The following is an 18959-nucleotide window of genomic DNA, read 5'->3' on the forward strand; positions in this document are numbered from 1 at the left end:
AACAATTACAAATCTATCCATAAATACAACTCAGCTGACTGACATCTGTGGTTATGTTCTTTATTTTTTTTTACAAATCCAGGCATTTCTCCAATTATAAATAGCAGCAATTTGTTGCAAAATCAACTTAACCGTAAACATTTAAATAAAACATATAAAAGCAAAAAGAAAATGTAAAGAAAGTGTGGAAAAGCGAAAAAAACTCATGTGTCCAGTCTGCGTTTCTTCATGTACTGTCCTTGTCTGCACGGACTGGAGGCTTCACCTGTAAGGTTGAAAAAGTAGGTTGATGAACACAAATCAGCCAACAGCTCACTAACATCTCTCTCGTGAGACCTCACCTGGTCTCGCCTGATACTGGTTCTGATGTGGAGGTCTGTGCTGAGCCCAGTTCTGCACTCCGCTGTATGAAGGGGCCTGGTCTGGAGGCCTGCCTGGGGCTCGCTGAGGGGTCTTACTGCGCGTCTGCATTTGGTGATTCCCAGGCGTGCTTGGCCTGAACGCTCCGGAGGATGTGTCGTCTCCAGGGACGTCCAGCGCCTCAGTGCCCAGAGTGAAATCCCAGAGCTCAGGATCATCTGTGGGAAAGGACACACCAGATGTACTGAGTGAGACTGGCTGATAAAAGGTGAAGAGAGGTTTCCTCACCACACTGTCTGAGTTTTTTGAGCCCTCTGGTGGTGGCTTACTGCACCTGCTAAATGCTCGTCCTTGCTGCTGGGCTTCCAGTCTCCAGCTGAGGTACGATCACTGAACACTGTTGCACCTTCGTGGCCTGGGGGAAAGGATACATCTTTATAGAAAAACAAAATATAATACTAAATGTTAAGAATAAAAACACTCTTTTAACAAGCGGAACAGGTATTGTATTCCATGTATCAGCACTGGTATGGAAAGTTTTTGAACAATACAAAGCCATATTCGAGAGATGAATATTTTTTATATTTTGTGACATTATATGTGGCAGCTTCCCCATATTTATCGGCAAGCAGCTGCTGTTTTCAGATAAACAATTTCACGTTCTGTATTACTATTCAAGCTGTAGTCAAGAAAAACCTGTCATGGGCAGAATAATTTGAGTTAAAGACTGCTGCTTCAAACTGAAATCACTCATGACACATGAAACCCTCACCTCCACTGGATCCTCTTGCAACAACAACCTCTGTGTCCTCTGACTTGACTTGATCAGGTTTCTGCTGCAGCTTCTTGGCCTCCATCTCTTTCCTGAACTTCTGTTGAAGCTGCTGCTGTCGGAGCTTTCTCAGCTGTTTGGGGTCTGTGTGCACTTCAGACGTGTCAGCATCCACAGAGTCCATGATGGGTCTTAGAAGGAGAGACCGAGGAAACAGTTTGGAGGTTAGAGGGGATGCACGAGTGAGGGTAAGCAGTGTCGGTGCCATTCAAAACAGAAACTCAACCCACTGCTGTTTACCTGGAATCGATGTTCTCACTCTTCCTGTCAGCAGAACCAGCAGCATTAGGGGTATGAACATCTGAATACTGCTGGTTCTGGTTCAAGACTCTGGGCTCCAGTGGCATCCTGCTGGGACCCACCGCAGATAGAAGCTTTTCCTCCCGCACCAGACTGGAGATCCGGGCCTTCTCCACTGAGGGCTCACCCTCAGAGCGTTTAGTCCGAGCCGGGTCTAGAGCAATATGAGGCTTTGTGTAGAGGAGAACATTCAGCATCCAAAGACTCTTCAAATTGAAATAAAAACACAAAAAGTGAAAGTTTATATCATGTCTCTGACCTGTTTGGGGATCTTGTTAATGGCTAGGAGGTATTCTTTATTCATAATGCAGTTCCCAAGAGCATTACCAAAGCATCTAAACAAGAGATAAAAAGATTGTAGGTTTTTAAATGTTTCTTTTTTTCATGCTTCCAACTGAGAAGATTCTGCAAATTCCAGTACTTCAGTGCTCTCTTCATGCCATCCGTGACAGCTTCCTTTCTCGCCTTTTCAAGTGACAGAGCTTTAGACCTCAGTCCTTCACTGACTCCATACCCTACATCCTCATGAAACGACCCGTCCTGGAGGAAAAGTACACGTTAAACACAAACTCATGCCGACATCATACAGAAGAGAATATATAAAGTTAAATTAAAATCTATAGCTCTTGATCAGATGGTCTATCACATGAAAATAAGTATGATTCTTCATCTAACCTTCAGCTGTACTTTGATAAACGCACTGACTCCAACATAAAACTTCCCGTTGTTCATGTCTACAAAGTCTGTAAAGCAGAAGTGTTTTGTTAGTTTGATTGTGTGGGAAATTAAGCAGCATCCTCTGGTGACAAGAAGCTTTGTGAGTCGTACCAACGTTCTGCTGAGTTATGGAGTGAGACCATCCGTTGTATCCGAACATCTCATTGGCCAGGCTGATTACACGATGCCCTTCAATATAGCAAACCTGGAAAAGTCCATTCAAGAGTTGATATGAGAGAGAAGTGGATGAAGGGTTTTATCAAAATGATGTTACGATAACATGATTTGTCAAATTGGAAAATGGATTAAATTTCCTCTAGTTAAAGTGCTGCTGGAATGAGTCCTTAAACCCAGAAATGTGGTTGCATTTTTGGTTCCTTCATCTCAAAGTTATTGGGGTTTTTTTTAAATGTGTTTTTGCTAAGACAAAGACCTGAAATACAATCAGTGGTTAACTTAAGCTTAAAACTGCCTTAAAATTATTCATTTTTATTATTTTGAACTCTCTGATTTGACTGATTTCAGTCTTTTAACCAACTTCAGTCCTGATCACAACTATTAAATATTCAACACCAGTTGATATGTAAAGAAATACATAATCAATTGGTTGTCTATGATCAGAAACAACATTGGGCAAACATGAGAAAATGCCTGAATAAAGTGGAATCCAGTCCGAGGTCCCTTTGCTGATGAAAAATAAAATGTCCAGAGATGCACAGGGTTAAAAGGGGGGTGGCGATGAAAAGGCAATTGTGCACTAAATAGGGCCACGGGGCAATCGCACCGAACTGATCCCATACAGCAATAGCTGTAGGGACCAGTGCTCTGGGATTTTTCTTCTTCCTCTTCCGGACACAATTTCGTCCCGCTACTAGTCCTGCAACTCTTCGAGTTGTGCTATTACTTTTCTCTACGGATTACGAATGTTTCGCGACGTAAGCGAAAAAGAACAATAATTGGAGATTTTCAAACGTCAACTTCTCCGGCATCATTTCAGCTAGAGACTCCATTTAAACTTTAAACAGTAGACACAAGTCTTGTGTATCGGTGTATTAATCCACGTTTCGATAGGTCATATTCATTTTTATCAATCCTGTTCAATGACATGATAATTTTTGGAGAAATTTTGAGATTATAATGGGTGTGTATTGCATGGTATGTTCGTGTCACAGTGTGTGACATCATCGCTCAGAGTGGAGAGGGAGAGAAAAAATTATCAAAAAATAAATTTGAAAACTGCGCTCCAGGCCGCAAATTCCACTCTACAGAAATAATTTATACATAGAAACGTAGGAAAATTTGTCTCCTCACTCACAATCCTCTGGTAAAGCTGTCAGAGTTGTAGTTTGGGCGTACGACGCACAGATGCGCCACCAACACGCTCCAACAGCCTCATTGGTTCCCATATTAAAAACGCAGGAAGATTTCTGTAGAAACGCATATTTAACAGTTTTTCAGATCGCTCTTACAAAACTATTTCTTCATTTTTCTTCACAAAAAACATATGTAGCTGTTCAGGAAGAACTCAGGACGCTCAAAGTGAAGTCTGATCAGTCGGATAGGTATTATAGTTTTGCCAAAAATGCTTTTTGTTCGAGGCCAGAAATTCCAGTATGTCCACCTCTGGCTGCTGTCACTGTTCCGGGACATTCAGGTGTTAATTCTGTTGATTGCTCTGCTCTGATTACCTTTGATCCTTTGATGTGATTACAGTTACACATACACACGCACACTCCTCCAGATACACATGCTACTCACACACAATTTTTTTATACTCTACACACACACACTTAACTTTATGTGATTTTAGTTGCACACACACAATTGCGCGCGTTAGGGCATAGGTTGCTGTATATATAAATACTTGAAAAGGAATGCTTGTTGTAAGTGTGCTCCTTGTATATAATATAGTATCATAACATTACTAGTATTAATTGTTGGAAATCTCTGAACAATCTCATCATAGTGTACACACACCGGTAGTAGCCCATGTGGCCCTTTCAGAATTTCCCCAAAGGAAATTTTCTAGTTGTGTGATTGTAAGCCAGCTGACACATTTGACTTTTCTACAGTTAACTTAGAAATAGCCCCACAGCTGTACAGGAAACAGGAAACAACAGCAGAGAGACAAACACTCGCCTTCTGTCCTCCTCCAGCCATTCTGGTACTGATGTACTCCGGTCCCAGCTTCTGTTGCAGAGCTTTCTGCACCGCCTGGTGCTCCTCCGCTGTGTACGTTAACTGACAACACAGTCCAGTCAGGGAACCAAAAGAAAAACAAAGCACACACACACACACACACACACACACACACACACACACACACAGACAAAGACGTATGGATGTTTTTTCAGTCATTGATCTCTGATTGAATAACACCCTCAACCAATGTCGTCACACTGTCTGCTGTCACAAGGTTCTTTCTTCATCTATGCAGCTGAAACAATTTAGATATACATTCTACATAAAATATATATAGACATTGGTAAAACACATATGAAAGAAATACAAGACAATAGATTTTATTGATCAGTCATATGTTTAGTGCATGTTATTTAAGAATCCTCACATCAGTGGTTTATCAACTGTAATATGAATGTATTAAGTGTCTCTGACTACTTAACATCACCATCAGGTGTTTTTCCTACCTCAAAGCTAATTAAAGGGAAAATTAAAGGCACAATAAGTAGGATTATTCAACTGCAATTTGTGAACACAATATTTAAAATGTGTCCCTCCTCCCAGGCTCCCAGGTTTAGCAACCTTCAGTCTAGTTAGCAAATAAGAATAGTATTTGTGTCCTGAGAATTTAGCAGCGCTTTCAACTCTGACTGCACCGATAACACTGTTTACAAGTCGAGTCGGATAAGGCTCTGATGAGTAGCTCTAACAATGTCAGCCAGGCCATGCCAGGAAATGTTCTGAACACAGGAAAATGAAAAAAAGAAGAAAAAAATAGAAGACATACAGGCAGAAGAGAGGATCTCTGCATGTACAGACACCACCACACATTTCTAGTGGGTCATAAATTATGACTGAAAGGGATTGTTTTTATAAGTCTCTACATTTTTTTTCTTTCAGGAAAATCCTACTCATAGTGCCTTTAAAAGAAACAGGATGATAATGGTTAAAATGACTATTCTATGCCCGAACCATAACCTATTTTTGTTCTTGTCTTTCTTTAGTTGTATTTGTGAACTGTGGGAGACAGAAGCCGATCCTGACAATCACTGGGTGAAACAATGAAAAATATCACACAGATAAACACACACACCATTATTAACAAAAGTCCTCTTAACAAATGATAAGATTTAATTTAAAAAAGGATGCTGGCTTATTAGGGAACAGGATGCTGTTAATAAGCCTAGACGTTTGCTGCTCCTGTTCCATTTTTTTAATACTCTATACACACTCTCTCTGTCTGTAAACCGCTAACAAATGGAGACACTGGTGCATCCTAAGGTAGTTGTAGTAGTTTATTAGATTTGCTCACCTCAACATCATTTCAGTAGGTGATTATTTGAAAGGAGTCTTAAAGGGACAACTACCTACCTGTCCGAAGCACCTAGGTGCAGCGCTGCTCTCCTCGTTACCGGACATGACTGCAGAGCTCTCCTGTAGTCACTAAAAATAAACAGACATGTACATTTAATGTATCTAAACAACAACTGCTGGCAGTCTCCTAACGCCATAATCATCATGCTACAAGCTACAATGTCTCAGAAGTCCCATGGCAGGTCAAACAAACAAGTAACGTTATCTTACTTAATACTGGTTTCAGTCAGCTTTTACACTACCACATTAACCATGACCGAGTGCCGTTGGAAGTTAGCTAGCTCGTTTATAAACACACTCACCAGTTTAAATTCCTTAAATTTTTGTGTTAAATGTTAAATGAGCACCGGGATATTATGCTAAGTTACATTCTAGCCAAACAGAAACAAGAGGAATATCTGAACTTCCCGCTCGGTCAACCGGGGGAGGAGTTTATGCTGCCTTCACGTCCTGTCGGACAATAGATATTCAACCCAAATGTCGGAACTACTGTGCTTTGTATTTGACCAATTTTGATCATAGGCCATGGCCAGTGGAGGAAGAACTATTCAGATGCCTTACTTAAGTAAAAGTACTAAAAACACACAGTGAAATTACTCAACTACAAGTAAAAGCCCTGCATAAAAAAAAAATTACTTAAGTAAAAGTATAAAGGTGTCAGCATCAAATTTTACTTGATGTACTTAAAGTACTCCTTATGGAGAATATTCCCAAAATATCGCTGGATTACTATTTATGCATTTATGTGAACAGAATTTTACTTAATATACTGTTATGTGGTTTAATTTATTTAAAAAAATACAAAATCATTTTAAATTGATGTTTTTTATGTTAAATCTTTACCTGAAAAGCTGTCAGCTAAATGTATTGGAACAGAAGTATAATGTTACATTTATGGAAATACTCAAGTACAAGAAGCTCAAAATTGTACCTTAATACAGTACTTTAAATGCAACTGTAACATACAATAAATGTACTTTATTATACAATATCAGCCTCTCTCAAAAGTTAAAGCTGTCCTATTGCAAAGACGTGTAGGATAATCAAATACTTTACATCACATTCATTCCCAACTGTAAAACTAAAATGTTTCCTTGATTTAGGAGATCATGATTGTTTTAAAGATGCTGATTTAAATAAATATAAGTAAAAGTCACATGAAGGGAAACTTTACAGTGAGATAGACATTTTTTTATTGAAAACATTTTACATTCAGTTACAGAGATGTAGCTATAACAAAAAGAGTATTTTGTTCAGTTAATGAACAAGTCGCCACAGGACTTTCAGCTTGATGGTTTCTCCTGTGTACATTGATCCCACATGCTTTACAAGTATCCAGTTTCTCGTCTGAAAGGATTCTCTTATGACTGATGGTTAATGTTGATCCATGGAGAGAGGAAAAAACAAACACCATTTGCACGGTCCTTATGCACGGCCTGATAGCACCATTATCCTGGCGGACTCAAACTTGGCCCCTGGCACTTATTCATGCGTTGTCTACTGACCACATCTTTGCTTGAGTTGAGTAAGAACTCTCAAATGTACATCGCTTTGGAAAAGAGCATCTGCTAAATGACATCGTAGAAGTGTAGACTGAATCTTTTCCCACGTCTTGTAAAGATACAGCCCTCAGCTGGGTAGGTTCTCACGGGGAATGGTAATTGACTGCTGTTTGAAAATTTCCCATGTTTTACATGCGGCTTCTCACCTGTGTGGGCTCTCATGTGGTCTGCCAATTTACCATTTTTGTGAAAACGCTGCCATCTGCTTTGCATGAATAAATCTTATCTGTGTGGGTTCTCATGTGGACAGTCAAGATATCCCTACGTGTGAAAACTTTCTCACATAATCTACAAGAATACGGCCTCTCACCTGTGTGGGTTCTCATGTGTCTCTGGTAATGTGAATTATACTTAAAATCTCTTCCACATGTGTCACATAGAAACTTTTGACCTGACCGAGTGTTACGACGAATCTCAGGTTGAATCGACAGGTTGTAATCGTTTATGTCGTATCTGCGATTTCTGCTTCTGTGACGTCTCGTCCTTGCGTGTTGCTCTGCATCTCTAGTGGATCCTGTCTGAGGTTCACCAGAGCTGAGACAGATATACTGGTGGTCACTGTGTGGTACAGATGCTACAGAGTTTTCAACTGACATGTAGCTTTCTTTCACCATGATCATGTTCGGAGTCTGATTTTCACTGAGGTCACTTTCCTCATGAGTAGGAGTCAACAGAAAGGCATCAGTCTCCTGCTTCACAACAAGCTGCTCTATCTCAGTGCAAAGTTCCTCTTCTTCCTCCTTTTCCTCTTTAATCTCAATGGCATCTGGTTCCTCTTGGTCTAGACTCTCCTCAATACAGAGCTGCTGGGGGTCAGAGAGAGCCTCCCTCTCCTCAAAGACAGGCTGCTGTGGGGACTCTGCAGGGACAGACAACAAAGGAATAAGATACCACTGTAATGCTGGAAAAACAGATGCAGACATGCGAGCAAACTAGTGCCAGTATATATTTAAACAATTGTAAGTTTATGTTAATCGAATTAATTTATTTTGTGACATTAAAACACGTTTTCTCACCCATCCTGTGTAACTTTATTTCAGGTTTCCAAACAATATCCAACAGTCTGCGCTGACGGTCGATCTCTTCTTCGTAAAAGACGATAGTTTTCTCAAAAACTCCGATTATATCGTCAGCAGCAGCAGCCAGTCGCTCGTTGACAAACTCTCTGAGATATTTAATAGAAGACATTGTTGCTTAATTACGCCTGAAATAGTTATCTACACTACAACAACAATATCGTTTTCCCGCTTGCTCACTAAATGTATGCAGCTAATTCCACTGGGTGTCACAGGAATTAAGTTCCGACAGTGGAAGTGCGGAACTTTTCTTTCCGCTTTCAACTGATGGGATTTTATTAAAAACGTTTAACATCAGTAGGAATGATCAACATCTACTTTGCTTCATTCCAAAGTAAATTTTAGACTCTTTAATAAACTACTGCTTTTCGCTGACAGTAATCTTAATTGTTTTTTGGCAGATAATGAATTTGTGTAGAACAAACCAATCAGCAGAGGTTAAACTTGTGTGAATTCTCTATTGGCTTTTCAAGTTACAGCTATTTCTCTAATCGCGCCCGTTTTGTATGTTGTGAGTGAGATCAGGACGTGAAGGCTCCACTACACACAGAGTCCATTGTTGGCCCTCTGCACATTTAAAAAAACATATTTTTCTTTATGGATTTTCTTCTTTACATTTCTATGGATTTTTTTGGGTCATTTTCCTGAAATAAAGGTTCAGCTTTCTTGTCAAAGTTGAGAGAAAAGGCAAATAGTATGATATTGAATTGCAACCACATCATATTTACCCCCAAACCATGTTTCTAAACATAGAGTATGCAGGCTCTGATCTGAATTTAAACTCAAACGCCATTTATTAAATATCACTTGCTTTATTCACTTTCCTACACTCCTGACAGTGTACACAATTTGCCAGTGAACCTCAAAACTGGCATATAGCTATATGTTAGCTGTTTTTAATTCAAGTATAGAGAATTGATACTATGTGTATATATCCATTGGACTTTATATTCACCAACTCATCACAATGTGTCAGTTGTCGTTGGATTCACTTTGTTTAATCCACTGGATGTTATACTGCTAAATTCTGAAAGTGGGAAAGGTGGTTGGCATTAACCAGAAATTAATTTCACAACAGATTATTCATTTGTCATTTATTCACAATACATGCCAAAAATGTGTCCAGAAACACAACTGAGGTAGTGTAAGTAAAAGTGTGTATGGAAAAACAGCAACAACAAGAAAAAGGCACATTGATATTTAATAGGATTTCTTATATGGTGATATAAAACAGTGATGTCAGTCTCTCAGTAGTATGATCTAATTTCTTGAAAAGATGCATAGGACACTTCATATACATAAAAAGAGTTTGTTAAACTCTAAATTAAAAGTGATTATTAAACACTGTACAGTGAAATTTTGGGGGAAAAAACAAAACATCAAGATCACACCATCACTGCCACTACTGAACACTCACTGTGAAACTAGCATTTCCCCTTTATATTTAGAGATTGTTTTCGAGAAATACTGTTGCCAACATAATTATAGGAATTACAGTCATATGTAGAAAAACTTTACACCCAATTATTGATCATCTCTTCTTTGCAAACAATATTTTACATTCAGTCACAGAGATGAAGCTGCAGCAAAGTGTATTTCATTCCGTTATTGAACAAGTCTCCACAGGACTTTCAGTTTCTCCTGTGTAAGTTGATCCTCTGGGTTGTTTTTTGAGGTGATTCTAGAAAAAAACATTTCCACTGGTGCTGCAATAACAGTAGTGTTCAAAATAATAGCAGTCCAATGTGATTAACCAGATTAATCCAGGTTTTTAGTATATTTTTTATTGCTACATGGCAAACAAGGTACCAGTAGGTGCAGTAGATTCTCAGAAATCCAACAAGACCCAGCATTCGTGATATGCACGCTCTTAAGGCTGTGCAATTGGGCAATTCGTTGAAAGGGGTGTGTTCAAAAATAACACAATAGCAATGTGGCACTGTGTACTGTGGCTTGAATTCAGAGTTTGGGGGTCATCTCACAAACTGTTGATGTGTTCTTTGGCAAATTGTAACCTCTTCTGCACATGCCTTTTTATAACAGAGGGACTTCGCAGGGGATTCTTGTAAATAGATTAGCTTCACTCAGACGTCTTCTAACTGTCACAGCACTAACAGGTAACTCCAGACTGTCTTTGATCATCCTGGAGCTGATCATTGGCTGAGCCTTTGCCATTCTGCTTATTCTTTCATCCTTTTTGATGATTGTCTTACGTTTTCTGCCACGTGTCTCTGGTTTTGCTCTCCATTTTAAAGCATTGGAGATCATTTTAGCTGAACAGCCTATAATTGTTTGCACCTCTTTATAAGTTTTCCCCTCTCCAATCAACTTTTTAATCAAAGTACGCTGTTCTTCTGAACAATGTCATGAACGACCCATTTTCCTCAGGCTTTCAAAGAGAAATGCATGTTCAACAAGTGCTGCTCATCCTTAAATAGAGACCACCTGATTCACACCTGTTTTTTTCACAAAATTGATGACCTCACTGACTGAATGCCACATTGCTATATTTTTTAACACACCCCTTTCAACGAATTGCCCAATTGCACAGCTTTAAGAGCGTGCATATCACAAATGCTAGGTCTTGTTGGTTTTCTGAGAATCTCCTGCACCTACTGGTACCTTGTTTGCCATGTAGCAATAAAAAATATACTAAAAACCTGGATTAATCTGGTTAGTCACATTGGACTGCTATTATTTTGAACACTACTGTATGTGATTCTATTATCACATACTATTTTGTAAATGTGTATAGTCTGCCACTGTTCTTTTCTTGGTTTTCGTCATCAACAAACACAAACCAAAATGCCCCTGGATTGACTAACAATCAATCAGAGTGACTAAGCGTGGGACATAGTAGCCAGACATGCAAATTGGGGCTCCATTGGTCTGTTTTCAAGCTGGAAAAACATGGCAGCCTGATCACAAAGTCTTTTAAAATTACAGCTAAAACAGTACATTAAAACATTTGAAGCAAAAAACAGATAACACAGGAACTGAATGTTGAATCATGTTCGATCAGCGCCGTCTAGTTTGACATTTTGATTTGAGTGTTGTGAGTTTTGCTGGATGCTACTCTTTGCATCGAGCCTGCCCCATATTCTTTTTATGTGTGTCAGAACAAATAAAAAATGAGTTTAGTGAATTTTGGCTCCTCGTTGTGTTAAAAAAAGACTAAATTTCTGTAGGGACTCCAAAAATGCCTTTAACAAAGCAAAGATTTCCACCAGTGTTGCTTCTTCTAATGCATTCATTCATCTCATACCTATGTCTGAAATCTTTCAACATTTTGCTTCTCTATGGGTTCTCTTCTTTGTGGGTTCTCATATGCTTTTTCATTCCTGAAATGTCAATGAATTCTTTTCCACAGATCTTACAAGGGTACGGCTTCTCACCTGTGTGGGTTCTAGTATGCCTTTTCAATGTTGATATGTCACTGAATTGTTTCTCGCAGATCTTGCAAAAGTAGGGTTTTTCACCTGTGTGGGTTCTCATGTGCTTTTTCATTCCTGAAATGTCAATGAATCTTTTTCCGCAGGTTTTGCAAAGGTACGGCTTCTCACCTGTGTGGGTTCTCACGTGGATTATCAAATAATTGCTACGCGTGAAACCTTTCCCACAAGTTTTACAAGTATACGGCTTCTCATCTGTGTGGGTTCTCATGTGGACTATCAATTCATACCTACGTAGGAACTCTTTCCCACATGTTTTGCAACAATACGGCTTCTCACCTGTGTGGATTGTCATGTGCCTTTTCATTGCTGAAATGTTACTGAATTTTTCCCCACAGGTCTTGCAGAGGTACGGCTTCTCACCTGTGTGGGTTCTCATATGAGCTGTTAAATAATTGCTACGCGTGAAACCTTTCCCACAAGTTTGACAAGTGTACGGCTTCTCACCTGTGTGCGTCCTCATGTGGATGATCAATTCGTCGCTACGTTTGAAATCTTTCCCACATGTTTTGCATGAATATGGCCTCTCACCTGTGTGAGTTCTTATGTGACTCTTCAGTACTCTTGTATGACCAAATCTTTTCCCACAGGTATGGCAAAGGTACGGCTTCTCCCCTGTGTGGGTTCTCATGTGGACTTTCAACACAGAGCTATATCCAAAATCTTTCCCACATATTTTGCAAGAATAAGGCTTCTCATCTGAGTGGACTTTCATGTGTGTCTGCAATTGGGAATTATACCTAAAATCTTTTCCACATATGCCACATTTTAAAGACTTTTTACCCACATGTTTGCCACTTTTCTGATCCTGGCTCTCAGCTTCATGAGAGGTGTGAAGGAGGAGCTGGTGGTCAATGTTTGGTTCGGATTCCACCAAGCTTTGAGCTGAACTGTAGCTTAAAGGCGCTTCATCCATCACACTCTGAATTTCATCAGTACTCAAGTTCAGAATATGATCCTCACTGTGGTCACTTTCCTCATAGGTAGGAGTAAACATAAAGGCATCAGTCTCCTGCTTCACTACAAGCTGCTCTACTTCTTGACTTGTGCATAGTTCCTCCTCTTCCTCTTTAATCTGTGGAGGATCTGGGTCCTCTTGGTCCAGACTGGAGGTCCTCTCCTGAATACAGAGCTGCTGCTGGTCAGAGAGAGCCTCCCTCTCCTTACAGACATATTGCTCTGGAGGGACAGAGAACAAAAGAAAAACCCGAAAATTTCGGCAGACATTTTTACAATGTTTTGCAATACAGCCACATCCTTAACTTCCTATAAAGATGTTTTCCTGTTAATACACTGTAACCTCTAAAGCGATTATTCTGTACTGGTTTCCAAAAAAACTAAGTGCCAACAACAAAATATATGTTTCATCAGAAAGAAAAGGCTCTGCTTAACGCTTTGATGTAGGTTTTAATGTCTGTTGTAAAAAAAAAAGTGTGAGCCAGATTGCAGGTTTAGCTAAAACTGTCTTTTGGTGTTTTTTTCTAGAAATGTCTGGTCCCAGTTAACATTAGTCTCTATAGGATAGTTGGTTGGAGTTGCTATCACATTCAGACTCAGTTAGCCAAATGTGTAACTCTGAATAATTGCAAAGTAGAATGTCTGCGACCAGCATGGATTTCTCTACAGTCTGCCCTAAAACCGATTTATGAAGAGTGAAAGTTGTGGGAAGAGGCACAGGATATCAGAATTTCTGGGGAATTTTTTTTACCACCTCTATGTTTTCTATGGGAAATTTGATACCATTTTTTAAAAACGATTTTTAAGCAAACCATTAGGCGAGTCCCTGACAAAAGACATACAGGTACATCAATAAATTAGAATATCATAGAAAAGTTTATTTATGTCAGTAATTCAATTCAAAAAGTTAAAAAATAATCATTATATAGATCGATTACACACAGAATGAAACGTTTGTTGATTCATTTATTTAATTTCTTCTAAGTATAATGATAATGATTATGGCTTACATTGAAGACCTAAAAATTAGTTTCTCAAAAAAAAATTGAATATTACAAAAGACCAATTATAAAAAGTATGTTTAATGGCCTCTGACAAGTATGTCCATCTATATGCACTCAATACTTGGTTGGGGCTCATTGACCTGAACTACTGGAAATGGATTTTTCCATGTTATTCTAATATATTGAGATGCACCTGTAGCACAGAATTCCCGATCATTCCCCGCGATTTCATGTATCTTTTGGTTTTTGATTGAACAGTAAGCCCCTCGCACCTATGGTGAACATGGGTACACCGAATGATAGCACTGTGATTAAAGAAAAATAAATAAACATGCGCGCAAATTAGCACCAGTATATTTTCAAACAATTGTGTTTTTGTGTCATTAAAGACACGTTTTACAAACCTGTGTCGTGTAGGTCTATTTCAGGTTTCCAGACGTTATCCAGCAGTTTTCGCTGACGGTCGATCTCTTCTTCGTACTCGACGATAGTTTTTTCAAAAACCTCGAATATTTCTTCAGCTGCAGCAGTCAGTCGCTCGTTGACAAACTCTCTCAAACTCACAAATGAAGACATTGTTGTTAATTTGCAACTTAAATAATAATATTTTCTGCTGATTCAATACGTGCATGTAGCTAACGCGACATACGCTTGTGTTGTTTACTTCCGCTTGGTGTCACACTGTTTATTTCCGACAGTAGAAACGCTGGGGCTTTTCTTTCCGCTTTCAACTGTTGGCATTTTAATTAGAACATGTATTTGACATTAGTTGTCATGAATGTACATCTACCTCGTTTTATTCCACAAGGAAAATTAATATAGACTGTCAACAAGACTTCAATATTGCCTGATCCCATTTAAATATCACTTGCTGAAATTCTATCTTACTGGTCTCATGGCACTCTAGACATTTTGTAAGTGGACCTTTGAGTAAATATTTCAGAATCATTTAATTCATATATAGCTAACCCATTATGATAGCAGCACTGAGACACCAGAATACACATTAAGAATATGTATGTATATACTAATTTTAATAACTTTTTCACAGTTGCCATTTTATTCAATTTGTTAAATGCACTGGACATTATACTGAAACTGTAAATAAGCTAGGGTCTGTTTCTCTTGTGGCATTAACTTGTATCTAATTTCATATGCGATTAAACTCCCTTTCATTTAATGAAAAAAAAAGCCCTAACACATAAGTCAGGTAGTTTATTAAAATAACAAAAATAAAGCACATGTACATTTAACTGGATTTCTTTTATGTTTATATAAAACAGTGATGTCAGTCCATCTCAAATATAAAATCTGTTTGTAGGATGCTTCATATACAATTATCAACTACAACTTGAGCTACACAAGTCCTTTTAAATATATTAACAACAAATACAAACAAGTTTTTAACATGTTTTGAACATCAGTGCAAAAACAAAATGAAAAAAAATATATATATATTTTTTTTTTGCCCCTTTCGGACAGTCACAGCTACAATACAGCTCTTTAGGAACATGTCAGACCTATGTGTGAAGGGCTGCGTAACAGTTCCATTCAGCCTGCAAGCAGAAGAACACCTTGCAGGTCCCACATCTCACTCGGCTTTTCCCAGTGCAGCCTGTGTGCTGCATTCTCTGGGAGATGTTCATTAGCCATTAATATGGGGCACTGCCATCAGGATGGGGTTTTTTTTGGACATTCTTCTGAATTGTCTTCTTCCTCTGACAGCTATGAAAGGTACTTATTGCAAAGTAAATAACACATTTGCCCATGCAAGCAAGTCGCTGAGGTGTATTGGTGCATAACGTAGCTGAATCTGAGTGGACATTTAGATGAAATTTTGATTTACTTTCAAGGCTTGCCAAAATAAAAACAATTACCTTTATTGGGCTGTCCTTGAGGGCTTGGTCCTTGTGTCTTTCCAGGTCACCATTTGAATCTTCAGCCTTAATCTGCTGAAACTCAGCAGATTGAGGCTGTGTTGAGATTGTGTTGTAAAGTAGCATTTTGCTACAAACATTGAATGTGGCTGTGTCTACATGTTTACCTCCCAATCATTCACCTAGCCCTAAAGCCCTGACTGCCTAAAATAAACAAATATCCACTGGGTCTTGGCTTACCATTATTTTAACCACAAAGACGTTTACACCTGCTGCTATGCTGATATGCTATGGAATTGAGTCCTCATCACCACCACTGTCATCCTCACTGCTGCTGACCGTTGATTTTATTGCATCTCTCGATATGGGTGGTGCATGTCTGTTTCTGTGCCGACATGAGTGGATGTGAATGAACTGTAGAAATATTTCTTAGTAATTGAACTTGCAAAGTTCAACTTCCGGCCGAGACACAAACGCAATGGCAGCATAGAGAAACAGCTCCGAGTATTGAACTTTTTCCGTGCCCCTTAAACATCGAATTACAATGACAAACTGAAAATGTTGAGTAAGAGGGGCAAGGATGTCAGCTAGGGGTAAAAAAGACGGCAAAGAAATTTAAAAAACAGGGCAAACAGGGACTCAAAATGGAAATGCTAACGCGGCTAGCCCTGATGGAGAAACCACGGCTAATCTAGGTTTGATCCTCCAAGAATTACAAGATTTTCGACAAGACAATAAATCTGCTTTAGAGGAAATCAAAGGAGAAATAACAAAGACCAACACTAGACTGGAGGAAGCCGAAGACTGAATCGAGAAGGCAGAAGAAATAATACAAAATGTCGGGGGTGTTCTGTCAGAAATGCTGTGATTCCATAATAGGTCGCCGCCTATTCTTGTACCACCATGACAGGAAGTACCAAATTTCCTTCACACTGGTTTTATGTCCAGCCTCACCCCTGCTTTTTGCGTTATTTATTGAACCACTGAGTCAATGGATAAGACAGAATTGTGAAATTAAAGGGAAAGTATACACTTTGAGGAACATAAACTAGCATTATTTGCAGATGATGTATTAGTCTACCTAACACAGCCTACTCTAACATTCCCTAAGCTAATGACTGTTTTGGAAAAATATGGTGCTGTATCAGGATATAAACTAAATGTTCAAAAGACACAAGTGCTTACTTTTAATTATGATCCACCTAGTTCCCTGGTAGAAGTACCAACTAAGATGGGAGGCAGACCATATACGATATCTGTGTGTTAATCTCCCAAAAGATATTTCAAATCTATCCACCTTGAATTATGGGCCGCTAAACAATAACATCAAATCTGATATACAGAGATGGAGTCTCATAACATTCTTAAATCTTAATTCCAGTTACAGTTAATGGAATGGAATAAAATGATATCAAGATTTCTGATCACTACGCAGCCCAATCAAGACCTCTAGTGGGCTGGTGAAACCCAACATATTCCGCAAGATGGAAAGATATAGAGAGCAATATGACCCATCCGATTCCTTTAGCAGCTGTAATGGCAGACAATTGACTAATGAAAAACATGATGGAGAAAAACAACCCCTGGATTAATACCACATTGAAAACATTACAGAAGACAATAAAACTCTGTGATTTGGAACATACTGTAAAAATATTAAGATGGTGTGCTTTTTAAAAAAATCATTTTTAGATATTTTTTTGGCCTACATACAAAATACAATGTTTTTTACATGACATTTATTTAAAAAAATATATTTGTTTATTTTTTTTATTTAAAAAAATACTTTTAACTTTTTTTTTAAATCAGACTTTTAAACTTTGAAATGTGTCAATTTGACCCACAACATAAGAGGAGGGTTAAAGAGATTTTTTGAAATATACATTTTGATTATAATCTTTTTCTATGCTATATTGCCTGTCGTACCACAGTGGGTTTCATGATCAAAGAAAGTTTTTGCATCACATCTACACTCCATACTGGCCTCCTCCCTCTCCCCTCGGGGAAGTACAGTTCTTTATACATTATTATATCAATAGTCTACCAAACCTCCAAAATTTACAGCAAGCTCCAGTTGCCAGACTAATAATCCAGAGCGCATTACAGATCACAAAATTTATTGAACAAATTGTCCACAGTGTCAGCAGTGCACTTAGTTATCTTATGTAAGTTATATCTGACTAGATTTAACTTTCCAGGGGTCTGTTTGACAGGATGATACTTCTGTGAATTGGATTTAGTGGGACACTTGAAAGAAATCCTCTACAGTAGCATTGAGATATGATTTATAGTGCCATTGTTTTGCATTCTCTATTACAGACCTAACCACTGAGCTTTAAAAACAAGAGGGAGCTTAAATATAATATAATTTTAATATTACTTCTTCTAATTTTTCTCCCATTATTTTTTTAAGGATATGTATCTGCGTATAACCCTTACCGACATGTGTCATATATTTACACGGTCGCCCATAAAGTTGAAATAATTTTGTTTTTCAGACACTGTTAATGGTTTAAATTTCATTGGGATATGTTTGGAAAAGGTTTGAGACGATATACACATTATCTGTAAATAACAATCTACATTGTCACAATCATTTCATGGAAAGAGGTTAAAAAATATTTTATTTCAACAGTATGGGTAGTGTATGTCAGTTTGTGTGCAGACATAAGTGGATGTAAATGAACTGTATGAATATTTCTTAGTTATTGAACTAGTAAAGTTCTATGTGGGACCTGCGATTGGGGGTGAAAAATGTAAGAAAATAAGCCCTTCATGTTTATTGTGTTTGGACCTGTGAAAATAATAAAATGTATATTTTAAAACAAATAAATTATCTAATTGAAAAAGTCACTAGAAAAATATTGTCTATTAAAGCCTTAATTGTTTTAGTTAAAAGGTGTTTGTGTTTACCGGGCCTTCATCATTTGAGTTATGCAGTGTCAGGATTACAAATCAGCCTACAAACCAGTTCAGGTAAGAAAATATTGATGAATCCCATATTTGTGCGTAAAACGTTCTTACGCATAGTTTAAGCACAGAAATGTGCGTAGGCGCTGTTTGTGAATGAGTGAACTGACTGAATTGAAAATAAAACAATCACAACCTTAACAACAGAACCGGGATGTCACAATCTGACTCTGTCGGGCCTGTTACAGACATTCACCCCCACACCGAGTCTCCCTCTGCCTGCTGCTCCAGTGTACTACGCCCTCCCAGAATAGCCTTTAGAAAACATCCCCCTCCACCTTTAATCCCCCTTTTTAT

General features: G+C 38.4%; 3 protein-coding genes across 4 annotated transcripts; all 3 read right to left on the reverse strand.

Annotated features, from left to right (window-relative positions):
• Window positions 1–44: 44 nt before the first annotated feature.
• Window positions 45–6205, reverse strand: rad52 (RAD52 homolog, DNA repair protein). Of its 2 annotated transcripts, none has more exons than XM_059334442.1 (12): window positions 6067–6205; window positions 5762–5833; window positions 4349–4468; window positions 2321–2414; window positions 2168–2235; window positions 1914–2032; window positions 1752–1827; window positions 1433–1662; window positions 1133–1323; window positions 695–775; window positions 342–578; window positions 45–265 (listed from the first exon to the last, which is right to left on the reverse strand). In XM_059334442.1, the coding sequence occupies exons 2-12, from the start codon at window positions 5807–5809 to the stop codon at window positions 204–206; spliced, it is 1326 nt and encodes a 441-aa protein (XP_059190425.1). In that variant the 5' UTR covers window positions 5810–5833; window positions 6067–6205; the 3' UTR covers window positions 45–203. The 2 variants fall into 2 exon arrangements, with proteins under 2 accessions (XP_059190425.1, XP_059190426.1); XM_059334443.1 differs by having other exon boundaries at window positions 4349–4450; window positions 6067–6204.
• A 728-nt stretch (window positions 6206–6933) lies between these two features.
• Window positions 6934–8680, reverse strand: LOC131973858 (zinc finger protein 892-like). Its single transcript, XM_059335961.1, has 2 exons — window positions 8343–8680; window positions 6934–8185 (listed from the first exon to the last, which is right to left on the reverse strand). Exons 1-2 carry the CDS (start codon window positions 8512–8514, stop codon window positions 7485–7487), a joined length of 873 nt encoding a protein of 290 aa, XP_059191944.1. The 5' UTR covers window positions 8515–8680; the 3' UTR covers window positions 6934–7484.
• Window positions 8681–11067: 2387 nt separating this feature from the next.
• On the reverse strand, window positions 11068–14533 carry LOC131973857 (gastrula zinc finger protein XlCGF57.1-like). The gene is made up of 2 exons (XM_059335960.1): window positions 14220–14533; window positions 11068–13033 (listed from the first exon to the last, which is right to left on the reverse strand). Exons 1-2 carry the CDS (start codon window positions 14389–14391, stop codon window positions 11700–11702), a joined length of 1506 nt encoding a protein of 501 aa, XP_059191943.1. The 5' UTR covers window positions 14392–14533; the 3' UTR covers window positions 11068–11699.
• Window positions 14534–18959: the final 4426 nt, after the last annotated feature.

This window comes from Centropristis striata, chromosome 6, assembly GCF_030273125.1.
Source record: "Centropristis striata isolate RG_2023a ecotype Rhode Island chromosome 6, C.striata_1.0, whole genome shotgun sequence".
NCBI classification, from domain to species: Eukaryota; Metazoa; Chordata; class Actinopteri; order Perciformes; family Serranidae; genus Centropristis; species Centropristis striata.

Excerpts from the sequence above, each read along its gene's own strand:
- LOC131973858 (XM_059335961.1), bottom strand. The coding sequence starts at position 8,514 with ATGTCTTCTATTAAATATCTCAGAGAGTTTGTCAACGAGCGACTGGCT. Across the intron at positions 8,186-8,342 it reads AATAAAGTTACACAGGATGG|AGTCCCCACAGCAGCCTGTC; the intron begins GTGAGAAAACGT and ends CTGTCCCTGCAG.
- LOC131973857 (XM_059335960.1), bottom strand. The coding sequence starts at position 14,391 with ATGTCTTCATTTGTGAGTTTGAGAGAGTTTGTCAACGAGCGACTGACT. Across the intron at positions 13,034-14,219 it reads AATAGACCTACACGACACAG|AGCAATATGTCTGTAAGGAG; the intron begins GTTTGTAAAACG and ends CTGTCCCTCCAG.
- rad52 (XM_059334442.1), bottom strand. The coding sequence starts at position 5,809 with ATGTCCGGTAACGAGGAGAGCAGCGCTGCACCTAGGTGCTTCGGACAG. Across the intron at positions 2,236-2,320 it reads CATAACTCAGCAGAACGTTG|ACTTTGTAGACATGAACAAC; the intron begins GTACGACTCACA and ends TCTGCTTTACAG. Across the intron at positions 1,324-1,432 it reads AGTGAGAACATCGATTCCAG|ACCCATCATGGACTCTGTGG; the intron begins GTAAACAGCAGT and ends TCTCCTTCTAAG.